This window comes from Ovis canadensis, chromosome 26 (genome assembly GCF_042477335.2).
Source record: "Ovis canadensis isolate MfBH-ARS-UI-01 breed Bighorn chromosome 26, ARS-UI_OviCan_v2, whole genome shotgun sequence".
Taxonomy (NCBI): Eukaryota; Metazoa; Chordata; class Mammalia; order Artiodactyla; family Bovidae; genus Ovis; species Ovis canadensis.
In genome coordinates, this window is record NC_091270.1 from 40,382,637 (window position 1) to 40,406,107 (window position 23,471).

Genomic DNA, 23,471 nt, shown 5'->3' on the forward strand with positions numbered 1-23,471 from the left:
GTGGGGGACCGAGGGGAGACACTGGCAATGATGCTATCATTGGGTTTGTCCTTAGGACACTTAGAATGCTGTTAACCAAGCCAGCACCACAAAAATCAGAGCTGTTTAGAGAAGAATTCCAAATAAATGGACCCATTCCCAGATATTTAGTATACCAATTAACCAGGCTCAAAAAATCCCCCTAGTTTTGGAATTCTTCCACTCACCTAAAACATTAGGGGAAAAAGAAAAAAGTCTTCTGGAAAACACTCCCCAAAGAGAGGGGGAAAAAAACCCCCAAAACTTGTCAGTTTTTTTTTTCCTTGTCAGTTTCTTATCCATTCCATTTCTTACAAAGCACTTCCATAAAGCTCCACTCTCTAACACTTAACCAAAACCAGGCTTCAAGATGTCAGTAAAGCACAAAATTACCAGGAAATACTCCCAAAACTCCCCTTAGAGATTTCAGTAATCTCTCTTTCATGCCCCAGAGTGTACTGGGTGAAACAGAGATCCCAGAATTGAGTCACGCCTTACAGACTGAAATTTTTGTCTTTACTAATCATCATTCACCCGGATTACAAAACATTCTTCTCTGGAGTTTCTTAAGAAAAAGGTGCAATAATTTCTACATTATGGTCACAGTCTGAACTTAAACAAAAGAATATGATGACAGATATTTCAAATTTGGAGCACCCCTTGGATATGGGTCTAACAGGCATTATAGCCCATGACTCAACATCAGACACCACCCATCTTCTGTGCAACCATTTGAAATTTCCTTCCAGGAAAGGCGGGCTGAACTGGGAAGACAGAAAAGGAGATCCAAAATGTTTGGACAGGAACCCACTTCAGAAGTCTGAGTCTTTCTACTAACAGAGTAGAATCCTAGGGACTGCATTTCATATTGTTCACATACTGACTGCCTCTTGCTGGTCCCCCAGTCCCCCTCTATTTACCTTGAAAAGCTTTGCTGGGAAGCAGGTGAGATTAAGCAAACAGTCTGACACAAGAGAAACAAACGTCTTCCCCAAATGCATCCTAAGACACCCTGCAGAAGAACCAGGTCCCTCTGCCCTCCTACCTGGGAAAGCGTGTGGATTGGGCGACCCTCTCTTAAGGCACTTAGAACAGAGAATGTGCACGGTGTAGTGCAGTCCAGGCCATTCCTGAAGTAGGACATTCAGTTCCTCTACCAAGGGGGTTATGGCTTGCCATGCCGTCCATATGTTCGGTAACGATGCGTGGCTGGCAATGGACAGGGTGTCCGGCTGCAGGACCCCCTTGGCAGGTCTGTAGCTCACCACCACCGGGACTTTCCCCCTGTAGGCGAAGATCTGAAGTTTGCCATCCGACCTGTGCACCACGTGGTTGTTGATCTGGACGCTGTAGCGGGCAAACAAGCCGGGTGGAAAGGTGAAGGGAAAACTGTATTCAATCTGCAGCTGCTCAGCCACAAAGGACTGCCCAGCCAGGTTGGTCCCGTTAATCCAGGCTTCCGCGTGCGGCACCTCATTTTGCACGTAGCAGGGGAACTTGTACCAGGCCGTGGACCCATTCAGGGGCTTGCCCTTGGCTTTGTTGAGGCAGTAACAGAGTCCCATTTTCTCCAGCAGCTCCAGCAGCAGCTGCAGGTCCTGCTGAGCTTGGACATGAGGCTTCAGCAGCAACCGGATGACATGGGCTGGCAGGAGCCCATGCAGCAGAAAGCCCTCCACGTAGTGATGTAGCTGGGTGGCCCGAAGCGTGTCCTGGCTCGGGGCGGGCGGCGCCATCAGCGGGGAGCTTTCGGCCCGGCCCTCGGCCTCGGCCTCGCCGCTGGTCCCCAGGAGCAGCTTGTGCAGTAGCAAGGAAGGGTCCCTCTGGAAGAAGACGTTGAGGATGTCGATGAGGCGGGAGAGGTTGTGGAAGACGTGCTCCTTGAGGGCCGGGCTGTCCTCGAAGTACAGCAGCTTGCCGCTCTCGTGCAGGTAGGAGAGGGCGCTCTGCAGCCGGTCCTCGGTCAGCCCGGCCTGCAACCCCAGGCGAGCTGAGTCCCACCAGCTGAGCCAGAGCCGCTGCGCCTGCGGGGGCTGGAAGTGCAGCTCCTCCAGCACCTGCCAGGACCGCGGCAGCACGCGGTGTAAGTTGGGGAAGATTTCGCGGTGCTCGGCCACCGAGAGCAGTTTGTCGCGCAGGCGCTGTAACTGGCGCGGGTCCCGGCAGCTGACGGGCAGCACTGGCGAGAGGATCTGCAGCCGGTGGTTGAGCAGGTACTGGAAGTGGGCCTTGCGCCGCCGAAGGTTCTTGTCCGACACCCCGTAGTAGGCGGCGTGAGGGCTGGCGGAGCGGAGCTCGAAGTCCCGGGCCAGCGCCTCGTCCACCACCTGAGCCAGACGGCTCAGCCCCTCGGCGTCGTGCTTCTCCTGCAGGGCGATCTGGCGGTGGATGTCCAGACACTTCTCCTCCAGCTCCTGCTCCCCGCACAGGTCGGCATGGGTGCCCACGATGCACACCACGGCGTGGGGCACCCGGGCCCCCACCCGATGCAAGAAAGAGCCCACGGTGGTGGGAAAGCGGAGCGGCTCATAGGTGGCCAAGTTCACCACCAGCACGTACAGGGCCCCTGGGGAGAGGAAGAAGGGCTGTATCACCTCGTAGCGTTCATCCCCGGCTAGGTCATACACGATGAACCGCAGGCCCCGGGACGCATCCGCCGTCCAGCTGGTCACCTCGATGCCCTTGCTCCCAGGCGGAGGTGAAGGCGAGTAGGTCTTCTCCTGGCCCCCTCCCCCAAGCTTCCCCTCCACTCTGTCCTCAGTGAGGCAGTGCCGGAGAAGGGTCTTTCCTGCCGCCTTCTGACCCATCAGAAGCAGCTTGAGGCGCGGCTGGACCGCCGGCTGGGAGTGAGCCAGCTCCTTCTGGTAGGCGGCGATGTACGGGATCCCCTTCATACAGACCTCGTAGGGGGGCTGGATCAGAGGGTTGTCCTTGATCTTCCACAGGCCCACGCGGGAGAGCTGGCCAAAGTTGTCTGGCAGCACAGCGATCTGGTTCCCCTGCAGGACAAGCTCCTCCAGGCCGGTGAGTTCGACGATGGAGTCGGGCAGGTAGCGGATCCGGTTGTTATCCAGCCACAGGGTGAGAAGACGGCCCAGGCCCGAGATCAGGGATGGCACCGAGGTGAGCTGGTTGCGGCTAAGGTAGAGCTCCTCCAGGCCAGCCAGGGGCAGCAGGGCGGCCGGGAACTCCTCCAGGAGGTTGGAGGAGAGATTGAGCATTTTGAGTCGCTGCAGGCGGCTGAACTGGGCGGGCAGAGCCCGCAGCCCGTTGTTGTCCAGCATGAGGCTCTCCAGGCTGGCCAGCTCGCAGAAGCCGCTCGGCAGGGTGCCAAGCTCGGCCCCACTCAGCCAGAGGATCTTGAGGGCGCGCAGGGCACTGATATCCTCGGGGAGGCCCCGCAGCCGGTTGCTGGACACGTCCAGCTCCTCCAGGGCCGCCAGCTGCAGCAGCTGTCGGGGAAAAGCCGTGAGCTGGTTATGGTCCACGTCGAGGGTGCGCAGGCGAGAGAGGCCGGCGAGGGAGTCGGGCAGGTGCGCCAGCCGGTTGAAGCTGACGTCCAGCTCTTCCAGGTGGACCAGCGCACCCAGCTGGGCTGGCAGGGTAGGGAGCTGGTTGTGGCTGAGGTTGAGCTTCCGCAGCTCGCGCAGGGCGCCCACCGCCTCAGGGCCCAGGACGCTCAGCCGGTTGTGGCTCACGTCCAGCTCCGTGAGGTGATGTCCCAGCTCGGCCACTGCCGGAGGTAGCTGGGCGAAGCGGTTCCGGCGCAGGACCAGGACGCGGAGGCTGCCCAGCGCCGAGCCCAGCCCGTCGGGCACCTCCTCCAGGCCGTTGTTCCCCAGGTTCAGCACCTCAATGTCCCCGATGTTGGCCGGGAGCACGAGCTGGGGGGCGTCAGGGGAGTCGAGCTGGTCGGTTCCCGGGCAGCCCCCGGCCGAGCTGAGGGTGAGCTGGCGCAGGTTGCTCCGCAGCTTCCTGGCGCGCAGGGCGGCGTCCCGCCACAGCCTCACCGTCTTCAGGTTCCCGCTGTCCGTCCCTGCCATGGCGGGGCCCCGGGCCGACACCCTCGCGCGGGAACCCGCAGCTACATTCCGCGCTGCGCCCCGGCGGGCGCCAGTCTCCGGGGCCCTTTCGCTCGCGTTTCTCCCTTCCCACCGGCCCTCGGCAGCCCGCGGCAGAGGGTCCTAGCGCAGCCAGCGGCCGGGTGCCCGCAGCTGGGGGGCGGCGGCGACGCGAGCAGCTCCGTTGGGCGCCGGGCGCACGGCGCGGGGAGAGGCGGCGGCAGGCGGGGAGCGCAGCTCGCATTCTCCGGGCTCCCGGGCCAGGGGCGCGCCGGGGCAGCAGGGCCGCCGCCCGCCCGCCGCGCCGCGGAGGATGCCTGCCGCTCCTCCTCCCGCTCCGCCCGCCTCCGGCGCCTCGGGGCCGACTGCCGCCCCGCTACCCTCGCCGCCGCAGCCCGGCGGCCCGCAGCATCGTCGCCTGCGCGAGCTCCATGAGGACGGTGGCGCCCGGCTCCGCCGCGGGCATCATGCGGGCGCAGGGCCGGGCCGCCGCCGCCGCCGCCGCCTCCTCTCCGCTTCCCCGGGCTCGGGCGGGAGCGCGAGCCGCGTCCCTGGCACGGGGAGGGCGAGATCGGGAAGCAGCAGCGCCGCCCGGCGGAGCGGCCCCCACGTGACCGGCGGAGGCGCCGCGTGTTCCCGGCACCGCCCCGGGGGCGGTGGCCACGGACCGGCGCCGGGTGCGGGCTGGGGGCGCCTCGCCGGTGCAGGCCGGCAGCGTGCACAGCGCTGGGAGGGAAGTACCCCGGGTGGGGCCAGTCCCCGCTGCAGATCCGGATCCCCGGGTGCTCCAGCTTGGGTTCGCCTGCGTCTGGCTCTTTGTTGGCCCTGCACCTCCAAGGGATATCTTTCTCTTTTTCCCTCGCGTGTCGGATCCCTGGCCTCCCTTACTCATCCCTCATCTCCCTTACCTCTCCCACTCATCCTACATCCACACCCTAGTAGAACTGGCCCATGCAGGGCCCTGCGATTCATTGTAGGAGGTTAAAAAGAGAGTATGACTAAACAAAAGAAGGAGAAAAGCAGGCAACCATTCATTCACTTGGTAAATATTTATTGAGGCCCTATTTTGTGCCAGATCAACAGAGACAGACGTTCTCCACTCCCCTGGGGGAGGCCCTGAGCTGGATCCCCGCTGGCCTAATTGGAGGGTGAAGCAAGGGGTGCCATGCATTGTTTTGTCCAGGGTATTCTAGTCATCCTCCCAACAGCCAAATACAGAACAAATACTGTATCTCAACTATACAGTACTCCTTATGCTGTAGGTTCAAGAAAATGAAAGTTGTTTCAAGCAAAATCTGCAGCCCAGTGCTCAACTTGAAGATTTATTTTATTTAGGTGAGGCAGTTTCTTTGAGATCACATCTATACTAAGTGCATAATATCTTCAAAATTTACCCAAACCTTGAAATCCATCAGGCCCTCGAATACCACCTCCATCACTGCCCCCAGCTTAGCTAATAATAAAGCAAATAGTTTTCAGAGATGCAAAACCAAATTTCATTGGTTAATTGCACCAGTTAACAGTCATGGCTCTCCTCTCTACACATGACTTTGCTGTTATCTGGAGACCCAGATTTGGTGGGTATTTAAGTAGTAATCATCTGTCTCTTCAAAGAAAGTGACTGAACATCCGGAGCTGGAAATCTGTCCCCAAGACGGTTAACAAGCCTGGGGTGGTACAGTCTGTAACTGAAGGATGCTCCCAGAGCCAGGTGGATCCCAGAGGCCCCAAGTACCTTAACAGGATGCAGGTGAGCTGTGTTCACCCTGCAGGGCTTCCTGGAAGACCAGATTGCTCGAGAATTCCTCATACCCCCCCCCCCACCCGCCCCGGATGAAGAAAATTCAAAATCACGTAGGCTGACCCTTTTGTTCACAGAGACAGGCCCAAGTAAAGCAACCTCTCAATTGGCCAGCCATGTAAAAGGGAAAAGCCAGGTATGCTAACTCCCCTTGTGGGGTTATTCCCCTGAGTGTATCACTTTCAAGGTATTCCTAGGGCTTCCCTGGTGGCTCAGTTGGTAAAGAATGCACCTGCAATGTGGGAGACCTGGGTTCAATCCCTGGGTTGGGAAGATCCCCTGGAGAAGGGAACAGCTACCTATTCCAGTATTTGGCCTGGAGAATTCCATGGAGTGTATAGTCCAAGGGGGTCTTGTAGGGTTATTCCCCTGAGTGTATCACCTTCAAGGTATTCTTAAGTCAGACCCAATTTCTTTGGGCTTTATCTCCTGGGGAAGATGAACTGGAGAAGGCATCAGCTTCCTGTCCAACTTGGGGTAAACTGAAGTGGTTTGGGTGTGTTAATAAACTTCTCCCTTTTAGAAAGCATCAGAAGATTACACTTCCATCTCAAATGTCTTTGAGAAGTCTGTTTTTCCTTTGCCAGGAGATAATATGTAATTTGCTTTATCTAATAAAGCTGGATAGAACCAGAGAATACCCTGTCTGGGGCCTCTCACTGGAGCACCACATCTTGGTGTGGATGAGTTTGCTCAATGGAACATTCTTTCTGGGCCCTTTAGCCTGCTTGAGCTGTTGCATTCAATACTGTGGGGAGCCTTACTGTAAAGTCTTGTCCATGAGTTCTTTGAAAGTCAGATCAGGAGAATGCAGTGATCAAATATAACTGGAAAAAAGATAGTGTGTCTAGTATACTTCTTAAATTCGGGCAAGAAGGATCCTGGCCTTGGCGCACAAGTTGGTCCTTCTCTTGTGGCATTCTACCACCCGCTGTAAAGTTTCTGATGGGCCAAGGAGTTGATGGATGTGGTCCATCAGCCTTCTAGAACACACTTGATATGAAGGACCCTGAATGCCCAGTGCAAACACCCTGAAGCCTGCTTGGAGAAGGCAGGCAATATTTCAGTCATTCAGGAGTTGCACATCCTCGTGGTGTGGATGGAGCTTGATTGTCCCTGTGAACCCAAAGGGCCCTCACTGTGCTGGGTAGAGCCCAGGTTAGGAGAGAGGGAGGTGGGTGTACCACATTTGTTGGCCTGAGGTAGCTCATTTAAGATTAGGTGTTATGTAGATGGGCCTCCACTGGTACTTTTGCCCCAGACTCTGCCAATACTAGGTGACCCTGCATGTGTTGGGGTTTTCCTAAAAGTTGAGAACAATCTCTGCTTGGAGAAAAGCAACTTTGATTACTTGAAGTTTTCTTGCCTTGGATACTTACCCAACGTCATAACCTGAAGCTATCAACTTTCTAAAGCCTTTACATTTATCCTGTCTTTCTTATTCTGATAGTGTTTTCATTTTAGCTGCTGCCCTATGACTGCAACTGGCTTGCCCTGAGTCCAGACCCTCTGCGAGGGCACAAGTCATTTAAAGGCACAGGAGACCACATGTGAAGAGGCGGAGTCTTGAGCTGGGCCTTAAAAGATATGGCAAGCCAGAAGGGAGGACCCTGGACAAGGGGCCAGAATCTTCCATTAAAATATTTGTCAGTAACAATCTGAATGGCCCAGGCGGCAGGGGTCCTCTCCTCTTGGTAGCAACGAGCTCCAAGTAAGCTTTCCATCCCTGGTTTCTTTTGTTCTGTTTTTGACACACTTTCCTCCATCTTGACAGATTTTTTTTCTTGACTGTCTAACCCCCTAGCTACTGGCTCCTTGGTTTACTTCCTTTCCCTGTCATATATCTTACCAAAGGGGTCCCCAGCTGTCTGCAGCCCCTCCCCTGGTCCCTCCTTGGGCCCAGTCACCTGGCTCCCATCACAACCTGTCCACAGCCCTGCTTTCTGGACGGTCACCTCCCCTTTCCTTTCTTTGACTTCCCATCGCCGAAGGTGTTAAGCAATTTCCTTTGGAAACTTTCTCCTGTAGGATATTTGGTGTCGTGTTAAGGTGTGGGATTTCCAAAAGAATACCCTAAAGGCTAATTATTTCCTTTTAGGAAAAAAAGTTTTCCATTAGAGTAAGTGCTACCAAATGAACCGCTGTAACTGCATGGACGACTGTCCAGGATTCGCCTATATATGGAGAGCCTCCTCGGCAAGTAGTCATTAGGGTTTTTATGGTTTTTTTTTAAAATATTATTCTATTTATATTAAAGATGCATACTTTGGAAAAATCATCTAAGTACACTTTGCACTGAATTTTAACTTCACCAACCACAACTGAGGTCTTTATTTTAGGGTGACCAAATGTCCTAGGGCGCACAAGACTGAGGGGTGTTCCAGGACAGGAGATGTTCTATGCCTAAAACCAGGGCAATCCTAGGGAACTAGTATAGTTACTGAACCTACTTCATCTTTATCTTGCTCTTCCTTTACCTTTCAAGAGTTCAGAAAACACAGCTTAACAAAAATGCAGGATTTTACTTGCTTCAGCTATTTTAGACTTTCAAAATAGTTCTGATTTATTTACTTCTGTATTTACTTAGGCTGACTTCATTTTATTGCACTTTATTGTGCATTGCAGATACTGCATTTTTTACAAATTGAAGATTTGTGGCATCCTTGCCTTGAGCACCATTTTTCCTACAGCATTTGTTCACTTCATGTTTCAGAGTCACATTCTGGTAATCCTTGCACTATTCCAGACTTCATTATTATTGTATTTGTTATGGTGATCAGCATATGCTAGATGTTACTCCTTTAAGTATTTCGGGTCAAGTACTCATATAAGATGGTAAACATAATAAACGTGCATATTTTGAGTGTTCCAATGACCAGCTCTTTCCCCATCTCCCTCCTTCTCCTCAGGCCTCCCTGAAACACAATAATATTGAAATTATTATTCAATAGCTTTACAATGGCCTCAAAGTGTTAAGTGAAAGGAAGAGTAAGCTGATTTGGCAACCTTCACTGTTGTCTTATTTTAAGAAATTGTCACAGCCACCCCAACCTTCAGCAACCATACCCTGATTAGTCAGCAGCCATCAACATCAGGGCAGGACCCTCCATCAGCAAAAAGATTATGACTTGCTGAAGGCTTGGATGATGGTTAGCATTTTTTAACAATAAAGTGTTTTTTTAATTAAGGTATGAGAACGTACTGTATAGCACAGGGAACTTTACTCCATGCCCTATGGCAACCTAAATGGGAAGAAAATCTAAAAAAGAGGGGATATATGTACGTATATGGCTTTCCCTGATGGCTCAACAGTAAAGAATCCACCTGCAATGCAGGAGATGTGAGTCCGATCCCTGGGTCAGGAAGATCCCCTGAGGAGGAAATGGCAACTTTCTCCAGTATTCTTGCCTGGAAAATTCTATGGACAGAGAAGCCTGGCAGTCTATAGTCCATACGGTTGCAAAGAGTCAGATACGACCTAGCACACACACATAATGTATGTATATCACTGGTTCACTTTGCTGTACAGCAGAAACTAACACAACATTGTAAAGCACCCATACGCCAATAAAAATTAGTTTAAAAAAAGACTACAAAACCTTGGTGCTTTATCAAAAAAGAAAAATATTTCAGTGCTAGAACAAAATCATACTCCCTAAAAAGTTATTTCAGTCCCAAGTGGCCACTGATGGTTTTCATACCATATAGTACATTGTCTTCCCACCAAATCTGCCTGATTTCCTTCAACACAATGAGTTCCTTGTGCATTGTCTGAATGCTGTCTGGATTTAATATATTTCCCAGCAGTGTAATAAGTATAATTTACATCACTTCCTGTTTCGTCTAAATTCACCAATGAACACCTACACAACCCATTCACTTGAACCACTATTTCTGACATAAATTACATTTTCCTTGTACAGGAGAAGAAAAAATCTGTACACTATTTGTAGACATAATGCTGCTGCTAAGTCACTTCAGTCGTGTCCAACTCTGTGCGACCCCATAGATGGCGGCCCACCAGGCTCCCCTGTCCCTGGGATTCTCCAGGCAAGAACACTGGAGTGGGTTGCCATTTCCTTCTCCAATAGACATAATGCTATTGTACACTTAATAGACTACAGTATAGTGGAAACATAACTTTCATATCCACAGCGAAACCAAAATGTGTGTGACATTTGCTTTACTGCTGTGGTCAGGAACTGAACCCACTGCAGCTCTGAGGCAGGCCTGTAAATGCTTATTAACTCATCAGAAAAGACATTCATGGGCTTGAGGTTCTAACTAAATTAGGACTATCAAACGTACCTATCTAGTCTCAAAAGGAAATGTGGTTACTCCTTAAGACTTCAGTGTAAATGAGACCCAAGGATAGGCGATGAGGGGATTTAACTTAGTTGTCTCCTCGAAGCCTGGAGAGCCCCAGTACGTGCTGTCTTTATCATGCCAAGAGGGAAAGGGCTTCCCACATTTCTCCTTTCCTACAGTTTAGATCCAGTGAATATTTCGCTTTAAATAAACAATAACAAAAATGCTGTCTCCTATCTGGTTAAAGGTCATAAGGGAAAATCCACTTCCATGATTTTCATCAGACTATATCTTTCCTGGGACTTCCCAGTGGCTCAGCCATAAAGAATCCACCTGCAGTGCAGGAGATACAGTTCTATCCCTGGGTTGGAAAGATCCCCTGGAGGAGGAAATGGCAACCCACTCTGGAATTCTTGCCTGGGAAATCCCATGGACAGAGGAGCCTGTGGGCTACAGTCCATGGGATTGCAAAAGTCAGACATGACTTAGTGACTAAACAACAACAATACCCTTCTTGTCTTAGTTTTGTTAAAGGAAGAAATCAAGGGGAAAAAACAGAGAGGACAAAGGAAGGGATGCCTCTGTAAAAGGTTTTAGGCTTATCCCAAAGAAGAGGGTAGAAATCAAGCCTTAAGAACTGATGTGGGTCAGTTCAGAAAGTGGATCTTCAAGGAGGTGTCAATTAACTCTTTAATACCGGGCATAACTAACTGGCATATCTGAGAATCATCACTGGTAATAATAGCTAACATGAATTCAAGATTTTCTACGTACACAGGCACTGTGCTATATGCCGTTTCACATAGTATTTCATTTAACCTTCACAACAGCCTTGAACAGCAGGTCCCATCATCATCCTCATTTTACAGATGGACAGAATTAATGAGTGGCAAAATCGAGACTCAAAACAAGGCAGAGTCCAAGGCTCATGTTTATTCGCTGTTCTGTTTCTTAGGGGGCTGGGCAAGGGGAGTGGGGGATGTGTCTTAGTTCACCATCAGCAGACAGTGTATTTAAAGCTGCAGAGAGTGGTACCAGCTGGGGAGCAGGCCTGACACTTCATCTTCAGTAGAAACTGAACTTTTCTCTTACAATATTGAAGAAAGTCATATTGGGCAACCCAAAGCTCTAAACAAACAGTATCCCCAAACTACAAGAACTGGATTGAACATCTGTTATTCAGTGTTACAGAAGGAAACAGAATCTCTACACCATCTGTAGTTAAGTTGTGTTTGATTTGTTTGCTTTTTGTTTTAGAGAGAAAGGATTTAATATAGATGTCCATTAAATCTATACTTCAATTAGAGGGCATTTCAGATTCTGTCTTTTAAGAAGAGCATTAAAAGAAAGAAAACGATGGAAACCTGAATTATCAAGCTAAGATTAGATACAAAGAATCTGACATTTTTGTTTGGGTGGAAAAGAAAAGTCAGTTTCCTCACCCCCTCTCTCCCGCTTTCCCCATATTTAATAAATCTGCCTTGGACTCACCACCTGATTTGTATGCAAGCCAGTTTATATCAGCAATGGCTAGGAAGTCTGAGAATGGTCATTTAACTACCAACAGGGAACATAAAAAGTGTGTTCAAGGCACTGTCTCCCCCAGAGAGCAAAAGAAAAATTATACCAATATGGGTGTTGTTTTTCCTTTCCCTTGCTCTCCAGAAAACAAATTTATCTTGGAATAGGCAGCATTAAATTTAACATCAGATCTCTTTGTGTTTCCAGGTCAAGTGGGAACACATATGCTCCCTACTGAGGAAAATAAACTGCAATGTATTTTTAGCATCCGTTGGAAGTACTTTCAGCTGAAGATCGGCTGCAGGATCTAGGCAATTTCACTGAAAGTCAAAGGATTTGCAGCAATGTTACCTAGAATTCCAGAACTTGCCCCAGGGGTCTGTAAATAGCATTCTCCCCGAACCCATCACACCACCCCCAATCCTGGTGCCAACATCCTCTCTATGAGAAAATGAAGGAAAATCATTCCAGTGAAGGATAAATGAAAAACATCTGTGAAGTAGTTACGACAAATGAAACTAACCATAGCTCACTTGGCACTTTGAGCACCGGATGGGGAGGATAGGGAGCAGAGAGTTTGTTCCCCCAAAATTTTGTGCCTCAGGTGGAAGGTAAGCCATGGACAGGGAGCCATCATATGGTGTGCCTTTGTGAAAGGTGGAACAATGCACCACCCCGGTAGACCTAGGAGAATCATGTGGTTTCAGCTTCTGGTCCCTGCCTCCAAGAGTGGTATGTGCAGTGCACAAGCTGCGTAGCCGTGGCAGTGGAGTCTTAGCTACTGGTCTGAAATGTTCGTTCGTGAGATTCAGTGACAGAGACAAATGGCTTCAGATCGTCCTTCTCTCTGCACAGTTTTGCAATGTATTTCCCATTTAAAAAACAAATTTAGTTAACCACTGGCTTTTAAATAAATGACATCTGGGATGTTGCTTCTTCCTTGAGAAATATTATATTTCTAAAATAGAAACAAAGTGTACCATGACATAGTAGAAATAAAGTCTACCATAACACATAACATAAAGCACAGCATAGCATCACAATTCTGAAGTCCTCAAAGAACTGTAATTTTGATGATCATTATAATAAAAGTAATAGTGGAGAGATAGTGAAGGACAGGGAAGCCAGGATGCTGCAGTCCATGGGGTCACAAAGAGTCAGACATGACTTAGCTACTAAGCAACAACAACATAATAAACTCATGTATTTATTAAAAGACAAGGAAGCCAAAGTCACCATTTGTATTCTTCCTGATACTTTATTACTCTTGCATTCTAGAAAAAGTTTCTATTTACTCTTCTGTAGAATAATAAAACATGACTCCCAACCTGCTCCACTTCATAACATGCAATGGTGACATACCTTGGAAAAATGGTGCACAAACAATAGAGATGATGGCACGTCATGATACAAGCATCATGGTTGGTCACAACTTCATTATTAATTCAACACATACTCATGTAAGACTGTGCAGTGTGCCTGGATACAAGATAATTTGTGGAGGCTTCTGTCTCTGTTGTCTTTGTCAAGGTATAAAAATAAAGCATTGTCTACTGCTGATTAAGACAGTCTTCAAAAGCCAAGGACCTCTCATCAGTTACAAAGATATTGTCTATTTCAAAATTTTAAGAGCAGATTTGATGGAAGTCTAGCAGATGCCTCAATTTCATTCCTTTGTCCTTGCACCACAATGGCTCTTCAGAGACAAAGGAAGTGAAAGTTGCTCAGTTGTGCCTGACTCTTTGCGACCCCATGGACTATACAGTCCATGGAATTATCCAGGCCAGAATACTGGAGTGGGTAGCCTTTCCCTTCTCCAAGGGATCTTCCCAATCCAAGTCTCCTGCACTGCAGGTGGATTCTTTACCAGCTCTGCCATAAGGGATGGTCTTGCGGTTCTTGAAGGGAGTTACGTTAACATTTACTTTACATTTTCAAAATGAAGAGTATTAAGTTTATATATTAGGAGTTCGGGTAATGTTCTAGTGCAGAATATTAAATTTATTTTTCTTACTTTTGTGTTTTAAAAATAAGTTTTTGTTTAAAAAAGTTTAACATGGTGTACAAATTAAATGACATTGTGCCCCAAAGTAAACCAATTAGATTACTGGAGCTTTATCCTACCCGGTGAGCTTTGTAGGGGAGGAAAAACAATTTCCCCTCTACTTCTGTGTTCTTAGCTAAAACCCTGTAATAAAGACAGATTAATAAGAGAAAAGTTAATAAACAGAAGTTTATTAACACATACACCTCATGTATACATGGGAGAGGTCTTCCCTGGTGGCTCAGACGGCAAAGAATCCACCTGCAATGTGGGGGACCTGGGTTTGATCCCTGGGTTGGGAAGATCCCCTGGAGGAGGGCATGGCAACCCACTCTAGTATTCTTGCCTGGAGAACCCCCATGGACAGAGGAGCCCTCAGGCTACCGTCCATGGGGTCACAGAGTCGAACATGACGGAGTGACTAAGCATATGCACGCATACATGGGAGAAACCCAAGGGAAAAGGAGTCTTTCAAAAGGGTGGCTTTGAACGCTGGCTTATACAGCATTTCCAGTTGAAGACATAAGAAAGGTATGGGGCAGACCAGTCTTGTGGGTGATGGGAGGGTGTGTTATGAACATTTAGGTCCATGCCTTAAGGGTCTCAAGTTGCCTACAAGGATTAACCTTTGTCCTTCCTGGCAGGGAAGGGACACTTTTGAAAATACGTGTCTTCCTTTTCCTTAGTATTGTCAGCATTCTTGATGAATTAACAAGGGTTCGTTTTGGTCATGTTCAAAAAATATTAAATAGAAAAGAAGCAGAGAAAAGACTTTTTTTTTTTTGAGAACTTCACTGGATGTTGGCAAATCAGGGGAAGACAGATTTTTCTCATATCTGCTTTTCAACTGCCTTCAGCTCAAAATAATAACTATGCCAAAGTGGCATATTCTAGGGTGAGATATTCTGCTATCATTCAGGACCAAAAGTATGAAAGTCAATCTTTCTGTGGGTCCAGGTGTTACACTGGAAACCTTGAGCTGTTATCTTAGACTATCAGAGAGACTTGGGAACAGAGGAAATCCGGTTCACCAAGAAAGAAAAAGGCAGAAGTGAAAAGACCACAGATATTAGTGAGAGGGCATAATTCTTGGTTTTTCAGCATTTTAATTTCTTGCCTGGCATTCTTGAGTCTGAGCTTTTGCTACAACACCCTTGAATTGGTTTCTCTTCCTTGAAACCAAAGCACTCTTGGCAGAGAAACTGTTTTCTGGAAGTGAGTCTGCAAGTTACAGACCATGCTCAAGGAAACGGTTGTCAAAGCAGATGGGGTGAGAAGTGGGTAGTCCTGGAAACAAAAGAGAAGATGATAAAGTGTGTTCCATTCTTGCAGCCTTTCAAGGAAGTGCAATCAGAGCAAGAAGGAGAGAGGCTTGAGGCCAAGGCTGCCCAGCCGAAAGCAGACAGAAAAGCAGTTGTAATTCAAGTGGGTACCAGGATACTTCCTGACCGCAGCCAGCCATCTAACTGCTCAAAGTCAGTTTAAAAAGCATCTAAAAAGACACAGACCAATATAACCAGATTCTGTCTTGTGACTGTTTTCAAAACTAAAATAGGGGTGTTTACTGAGAAAATGTATAATCTCGACAATTAGTGTTGGAATATCTGGAAAAGTCAGGTGTGCTACAGAGTTCAATCCCCAAACTCCAGCTTTAACACCTCAGATCCTCTCTGTGGCCCTGCCACCACTCATCTCAACAGATAAATGTGACAAGACCTGTCTCCACTGTAAAATAGTTCAGCTCAAATCAATTTTGGAGCACAGGTGACATTTCATGATACACTGGAGGAAAAAAGTGCCAACATAAGCCAAAGAAAATGACAAATAGGAAATATTTTCAACACATAAACATGGGGTTTTTATTAAAAAAATATAAGGAATTCTTACAGATCAGTTTTCAAACAATGACTAAACTAATTTTTTTAAAGGCAAGGAAAATAGTTTACACTAGAAGAAATACAAATAGGTAATGAATATATTTTAAAAATAGTTTAAACTCCAGAGTAATCAAAGTAATGCAAATTAAAATAGGATACCATATTTAGCCTATAAAATTGGCATACAGTGTGTATATAATTTTTTCAGTTTTGTTGCAATATAATTTATACGTATCACTATATAAATTTAACGTGTACAGCACAACAGTTTGACTTACATATATTATGAATGATTACCACAATAAGTTTAGTTAGCATCCATCATTTCATGCAGGTATAATAAAAAGTACAAGCAAAAAAAGAAATAAAAATGTTTTAACATGCAATATTAATAGAAAAAAATGGGGTACTCTCAGGTTATTACAGCTAATACAATATTGGTACAATTTCATTCAGGGCATTTAATAATATGCAGAAAAATCCTTAAGAAATATTCTACCCAGGGGAATTGTTCTAAAGGTAGATATGGCCCTCAAATATCCATATCCAAAGATATCCAGTGGGGAAAACTGAAAACATCCTGATTTCCAACAGTTAAGTAAATGTTGGCATGCATAAATAATAGAATCTATGTAGCCATTAGAAATTGCTCTCCAAGAAAATTTAAGAACTTAAAAAATAGCTATGTCATAACATTTGTTGAAAATATACAGTTCTTCATAACATTTGTTGAAAATATACAGTTCTTCATATAAGCATTACCTCATGTTAGTGTAAATACTAGGTTGGCCCAAACTTTTGTTCAGGTTTTTCCGTGACCTGTTATGAACTTTTTGCCCAAATCAATACATTTGTCTCTGTTGTTTAGTTGCTAGGTCATGTCCAGCTCTTCTGCAACCCCATGGACTGTAGCTTGCCAGGCTCCCCTGTCCATGGGATTTCCCAAGCAAGAATAGTAGAGTGGGTTACCATTTCCTTCCCCAGGGGATCTTCCTCACCCAAGGATTGAACCTACGTCTCCTGCACTGGCATGAGGATTCCTTACCACTGAGCCACCAGGGAAGCCCTAACCCAATACCTACACACATACTATTACCAAAACAAATTATGGTCCATTCCCAAGTAAAGTCAACCTACTGACATTGGGTTGTGGTGAAGGAAAGTGCACCATTTACTGTGGGAAACAAAGCAAGGGGTCCAGGCAGCTAGTGCGCACAAGGCCTGAACGTGCTGATGGGTTTCAGGGAAAGGTTTTTAAAGACAGGGTGAGGAAGAGAGCTGTGGGGTATGTGATCAGCTCGTGGACATTCTTCTGATAGGTTGGTGGTGAGGTAATTGGAGTCAACATTATCAATTTGCTGGTTTCATATGGTCTGGGGTCTATGCATTGTGGTCAATAAGCAGTTAACTTCTTCCACTTGGTGGAGGTTTCAGTATCTGTAAAACAGTCCAAAGGATTTGTCTCAAAATATTATCTATAGTCCTTGAGGAGGAATTACAGGTCCTTGACTTTGTTTAATGGACCTAAACTATTATTATTTTGTCTTTCTTGACTGTTTTCCTTTCTTCATTTTCTCATTTCTGTGATTTAATATATTCTTTAGAACTTGGGGAAGGCTTAGGAGGCTAAATTTTTTCTACAAACATGAGGCAAGCAGAGGAAGACAGGGTTGGGGGCCAGAGATGAGGGGGAGGTGTGGCAGGAAGGCCCCATAGGGCTCTGCTCAATTATAGTACCTACATGTATATGTGTGTATGTTTGGGGTAGGGGGTAGGTAGTATAAATGGACCTTTACAGAAAAAAAGCCTGAAAATATCAGAGAAAATACATCAAATTGTCAGTAGCTGTTAACTGAATTGGAAAAAAAATTTTTTTACCTGAATTACAAATTTTTTTTTTACAAATTTTCTATTATAGGTATTATCTTTGTCACTAGAATAAGTTATATTTCAAAAGAAAGTCATGCAAAAAAGTACATATGTTTTGCTCAGGCAATCACAAAAGTGCTTGCTATATTTAAGTTACAGTTAAGATTATGTTTCTATATTTCAGTTTATGATTTATTTGAGAGCAAGTATGTTCACAAGGAAATACCCCCTCTTTCCGGTAATATGGATCTAAGCTTCCTTCTTGCCCTTTGTGCAACCTTTATTTAGCATGTGCAATTTCCCCCAGTTAATTGCATGAGACCCATAAAGCTGGTATTTTAAAATACATTTCAAAAATATTGAGAATACATTGCCTAGTAATTCAATACAAAACATTCCCCACCCTCCCCACACACACACAAAAAAAATTTCCAGAACTCTCACTTCTGGCTACAAAAAAATTCGAATCAGTTCAATTTCTAAAAATGCCACCTTCACTTAACTTTAATCTGGGTAAAGAGAGTTTTCTGCACCATCCCCCGCCCCCCCCCCCACCGCCGCCTTTTTGACATCAGATTTCTCTAGCCTCTCTTCTTCCATGTTCTGCAGAGCTGGTCATTAGAAAAGGCAAGTGCATAAAAGCCTCAAAGGCAGCAACAGATTAGGAGTCCAAGAGTCCCAAAGGAGAATTCAGCCTGAGAGAGTCTGGGTGAGTGACCCCTGTCATCCTCTGGGTGCCTTAACCTGGCATTTAGATGCACGGCAGTGCTTAATGTCTTGTCTATGTTAATACAAGTGCGGCCAGGCTTTCCATATCCTCAGATTCCACATCTGAGGATTCAACCAACTGTGTATCAACAATATTTTGGGGGAAAAAAATTCCAGAAATTCCCAAAAGCAAAACTTCAATTTGTCATGTACATATATTTATTTACATTGTGTTAGTTAATATAAGTAATCTAGAGAAGAATTAACGGAGAAAGCGATGGCACCCCATTCCAGTACTCTTGCCTGGAAAATCCCATGGACAGAGGAACCTGGTAGGCTGCAGTCCATGGGGTCGTGAAGAGTCGGACACGACTGAGCGACTTCACTTTCACTTTTCACTTTCATGCATTGGAGAAGGAAATGGCAACCCACTCCAGTGTTCTTGCCTGGAGAGTACCAGGGACGGGGGAGCCTGGTGGGCTGGCGTCTATGGGGTCGCACAGAGTCAGACACGACTGAAGAGACTTAGCAGCAGCAGCAGAGAAGAATTAAAGTATAAAGGAGAATGTGTGTCTGTAATGTGCAAATGCTTCATTTAATATAAGGGACTTGAGCATCCATGGGTTTCTTATGCATGGGGGTCCTGGAACCAATGCCCCCTCAGATACCAAGGGCTGGGTATTACCTGAAACCCCCCACATGCAAAAATTTGAGGCACTGTCAGAAGCTGGGTGGGTGATACCTTGGGCCCAATGAGGCTGCTCACGTCAATCATTTGCTTAGGAATTTCATAACCAAGATAGTAAAAATCATTTGGAGTGAACTCTCTGCTGCTGCTGCTGCTGCTGCTAAGTCGCTTCAGTCATGTCTGACTCTGTGTGACCCCATAGACGGCAGGCCACCAGGCTTCCCCGTCCCTGGGATTCTCCAGGCAAGAACACTGGAGTGGGTTGCTATGTCCTTCTCCAATGCATGAAAGTGAAAAGTGAAGGTGAAGTTGCTCAGTCATGTCCGACTAGTAGTGACCCCATGGACTGCAGCCTACCAGGCTCCTCCATCCATGGGATTTTCCAGGCAAGAGTACTGGAGTGGGGTGCCATTGCCTTCTCCGGTGAACTCTCTACCCTACTTCAATCTGTAGCTGTGGGCAGGACACTTAGTCACTATGACACTCAATTCCATTAAGCATAAAAGAAAGGAGATGAATTATACCAGATGCTTGAGGTATCAGATGGTCCATAAACACATGAAATTATAAGAAAAATTATATGCATTTTTTGAGAGAGAAGATCCATAGCTTTCACTTGATTCTCAATTCATGTATCCAAAGGGATTATAGCTCCCTGAGTTACAGAATCGTCACATTCCATTCAACATTAATATTCCATGATTCTCCATTTAGGCATATTTTGGATACTGTTTTTACCTATCATTATTAGTACAACTAGAGAACTGTATTTTATAACATGCTTGGTTTACTTAGACTTCAAATTGGTAAATATTACTTCCCCCAATAATAATATTAGAAGATCAAGTGAATATTGTTATTTCCTCTCTCATATATAAGGCATTTTGTGACAGGAAGGGTCTGTATAGATACATATGTACAAGAGAAAAAAATACAGAAAGGTTATTAAAACAAAAAATGATACAAATTAACATATATAAAACAGAAATATACCCACAGACATAGCAAACAAATTTATGGCTACCAAAGGGGAAAGTAGTGGGGGGGGAGGGATAAATTGGGAGTTTGGGATTAAAGATATACACTACTATATATAAGACAGACAACCAACAAGGACCTACTGTATAGCATAAGGAACTCAAACCAATATTTTATGGTATATATATATATATAAGGTAAAAGAATATGAAAAAGAATATATATATGTGTGTATATATATATATATATGACTGAATCACTTTGCTGTACATCTGAAACTAATACAGCATTGTAAATCAAGTATACTTCAAAAAAAAGTTAACTATGAATTATATTTCATGAAATTAAAAGACTCTTGCTCCTTGGAAGGAAAGCTATGACAAACCTATCAGTCAGTTCAGTTCAGTCGCTCAGTCGTGTCTGACTCTTTGTGACCCCATGAATCGCAGCACACCAGGCCTCCCTGTCCATCACCAACTCCTGGAGTTCACTCAGACTCGTGACCATCAAGCCAGTGATGCCATCTAGCCATCTCATCCTCTGTCATCCCCTTCTCCTCCTGCCCCCAATCCCTCCCAGCATCAGAGTCTTTTCCAATGAGTCAACTCTTCACATGAGGTGGCCAAAGTACTGGAGTTTCAGCTTTAGCATCAGTCCTTCCAAAGAAATCCCAGGGCTGATCTCCTTCAGAATGGACTGGTTGGATCTCCTTACAGTCCAAGAAACTCTCAAGAGTCTTCTGCAACACCACAGTTCAAAAGCATCAATTCTTCGGCACTCAGCTTTCTTCACAGTCCAACTCTCACATCCATACATGACTACTGGAAAAACATAGCCTTGACTAGATGGACCTTTGTTGGCAAAGTAATGTCTCTGCTTTTCAATATGCTGTCTAGGTTGGTCATAACTTTCTTTCCAAGGAGTAAGCGTCTTTTAATTTCATGGCTGCAGTCACCATCTGCAGTGATTTTGGAGCCCCCCAAAATAAAGTCTGACACTTATTCCACTGTTTCCCCATCTATTTCCCATGAAGTGATGGGACCAGATGCCATGATCTATACAGCATATTAAAAAGCAGAGATATCACTTTGCCAACAAAGGTCCACATAGTCAAAACAATGGTTTTTCCAGTAGTCACGTATGGATGTGAGAGTTGGACCATAAAGAAACTGAGCACCAAAAAATTGATGCTTTTGAATTTCAGTGCTAGAGAAGACTCTTGAGAGTCCCTTGGACTGCAAGGAGATAAAACCAGTCAATCCTAAAGGAAATCAACCCTGAATATTCATTGGAAGAGAGAAAATTGGAAGATGCCAAAGCTGAAGCTCGAATACTTTGGCCACCTGATGCAAAGAGCCAACTGATTGGAAAAGAGTTTGATGCTGGAAAAGACTGAAGGCAAAAGGAGAAGGGGATAACAGAGGATGAGATGGTTGGATAGCATCACCCACTCAATGGACATGAATCTGAGTAAGCTCCAGGAGATAGTGGAGGACAGAGGAGCCTGCAGCCTGGCTGCAGTCCATGGGGTCACAAAGAATCAGACATGACTTTGTGACTGAACAACAACAATATATTTCAAGTCAATGGTGAAAATTTTGTAACCACACAATTTGTTGGTTTAGTCAATGTAATTAAAATATTTCAAGGACTTCCCTGGAGGTTCAGTAGTTAAGACTCTGTTTTCAATACAAGGGGCTCAGGTTTAAGCTCTGGTCTGGGAACTAATATCCCACATACTGTCTGGCACAACCAAAAAAAAAAAGGAAAATATATTTTAAATTTCATAAATGTATGATCCTGATGTTGACCTTAGTATAATATTTTTAAAGAGTAGGTTGGAATGAAGTTGGGAAGTCCTAGAATTGTAATTTCAATATTCCAACCCTGTCCATATAGAATTAACTACAATGAGTTCAGAACCTTCAGATTTTCATTCCCTGTCTGACATCAATAATGCAAAATATCTATTTCCATTTGACTCTCTGATATTTACATCGTCTTTCAAGAGACTGCGTTAGAAGTGACTTAATGATCACGCAGGCTCACAGCATCTTGCTGCTCTACAAGCTGACTTCAGATGTATTGGGAAATTCTGTGTGGGAACAAACACTGGCAGTGCCCCTGCCAAGGGCACTGAATCAACATGCCAGAGCACAGTCCTCATTCCCAGCCAGCCAAGCTGGGCACACAGAGCCAGGCTCACTGGTTCAGAGCACTCTGCAATGATGTTGGTCTGTGGGGCAGATAACCGTATCCACCAAACTGGTCCTGTGGAAGGTAGCGTGTTTTTGGTTTTGTTTTGTTTGTTTCTTTGGCCACGATGCATGGCTTGTGGGATCTTAGTTTCCCAACCAAGGATGGAATCCAGACCCATGGCAGTGAAAGCACTGAGTCCTAACCACTGGACTGCCAGGGATTCCCAAGCAGTCTGTTTTAATTTTTGAAGTGGTTGACTTTGGATTGTTGGAGTTCCTAAAATGATCTTACAAAGCATTTATATTCTGTCAGTTGATTCTTAGATTCCTCGTCTCTTTGGGTTTTGAAAAATATCACTACCACATATTCTATGTAGCCTTTTGCCCGTAAAGAATTCAGTGAATTTCCTAATAAAGATGGAAATAAAACAGTTAAAAAAGAATTATGAGATAATCAGATAGACAAAACACACACAATGTAATATTATTCAGTCTTAAAAAGAACAGTCTGACACATGCTGCAACATGGTTGAACCTTGAAGACATGCTCAGTGAGATAAGCTGGTCACAAAAGGACAAATACTGTGTGATTCCAATTCCATGAGGTATACAGAGTTGTCAGACTTACAGTGACAAAAGGTAGAATGGAGGTTGTCATACTACTACTGAAGCATTGTTCAGTGTTTTTTGCTTGTTTGTTTGTTTTAAGGCTATCTTTTTGAGGTTCCCTGATTGCTGAAGAATTGATGCTTTTGAACTGTGGTGTTGGAGAAGACTGGACTGCAAGGAGATCCAACCAGTCCATCCTAAAGGAGATCACTCCTGGAAGTTCATTGGAAGGACTGATGTTGAAGCTGAAACTCCAATACGTTGGCCATCTGATGTGAAGAGCTGACTCATTTGAAAAGACCCTGTTGCTGGGAAAGATTGAGGGCAGGAGGAGAAGGGGACGACAGGAGATGAGATGGTTGGATGGCATCACTGACTCAGTGGACATGGGTTTGGATGGACTCTGGGAGTTGGTGATGTACAGGGAGGCCTGGTGTGCTGCGGTTCATGGGGTTGCAAAGAGTCAGACACAACTGAGTGACTGAACTGAACTGATAGCTCAGTTGGTAAAGAATCCGCCTGCAATGCAGGAGACCCCAGTTCAATTCCTGGGTCGGGAAGATCCCTTGGAGAAGGGATAGACTACCCACTCCAGTATTCTTGGGCTTTCCTTGTGGCTCAGCTGGTAAAGAATCTGCCCGCAATGCGGGAAACCTGGGTTCTATCCCAGGGGATCCCCTGGAGAAGGGAAAGGCTACCCAGTCCAGCATCCTGGCCTGGAGAATTCCATGGACTCTATAGTCATAGGGTCGCAAAGAGTCGGACATGACTGAGTGACTTGCACTTTCACT

General features: G+C 45.9%; 1 protein-coding gene across 2 annotated transcripts in view; it reads right to left on the minus strand.

Annotated features, from left to right (window-relative positions):
* MFHAS1 (multifunctional ROCO family signaling regulator 1) overlaps positions 1–4,662 on the minus strand; it is a 111,047-nt gene extending 106,385 nt beyond the window's left edge. Inside the window, exon 1 of one of the 2 annotated variants that reach the window (XM_069573151.1) lies at positions 1,064–4,662. In XM_069573151.1, coding sequence (XP_069429252.1) covers positions 1,064–4,061 — 2,998 coding nt within the window. In that variant the 5' untranslated portion in view covers positions 4,062–4,662. The remainder of the gene's footprint in view (positions 1–1,063) is intronic. The other variant, XM_069573152.1, reaches the window with a different exon arrangement.
* Positions 4,663–23,471: the final 18,809 nt, after the last annotated feature.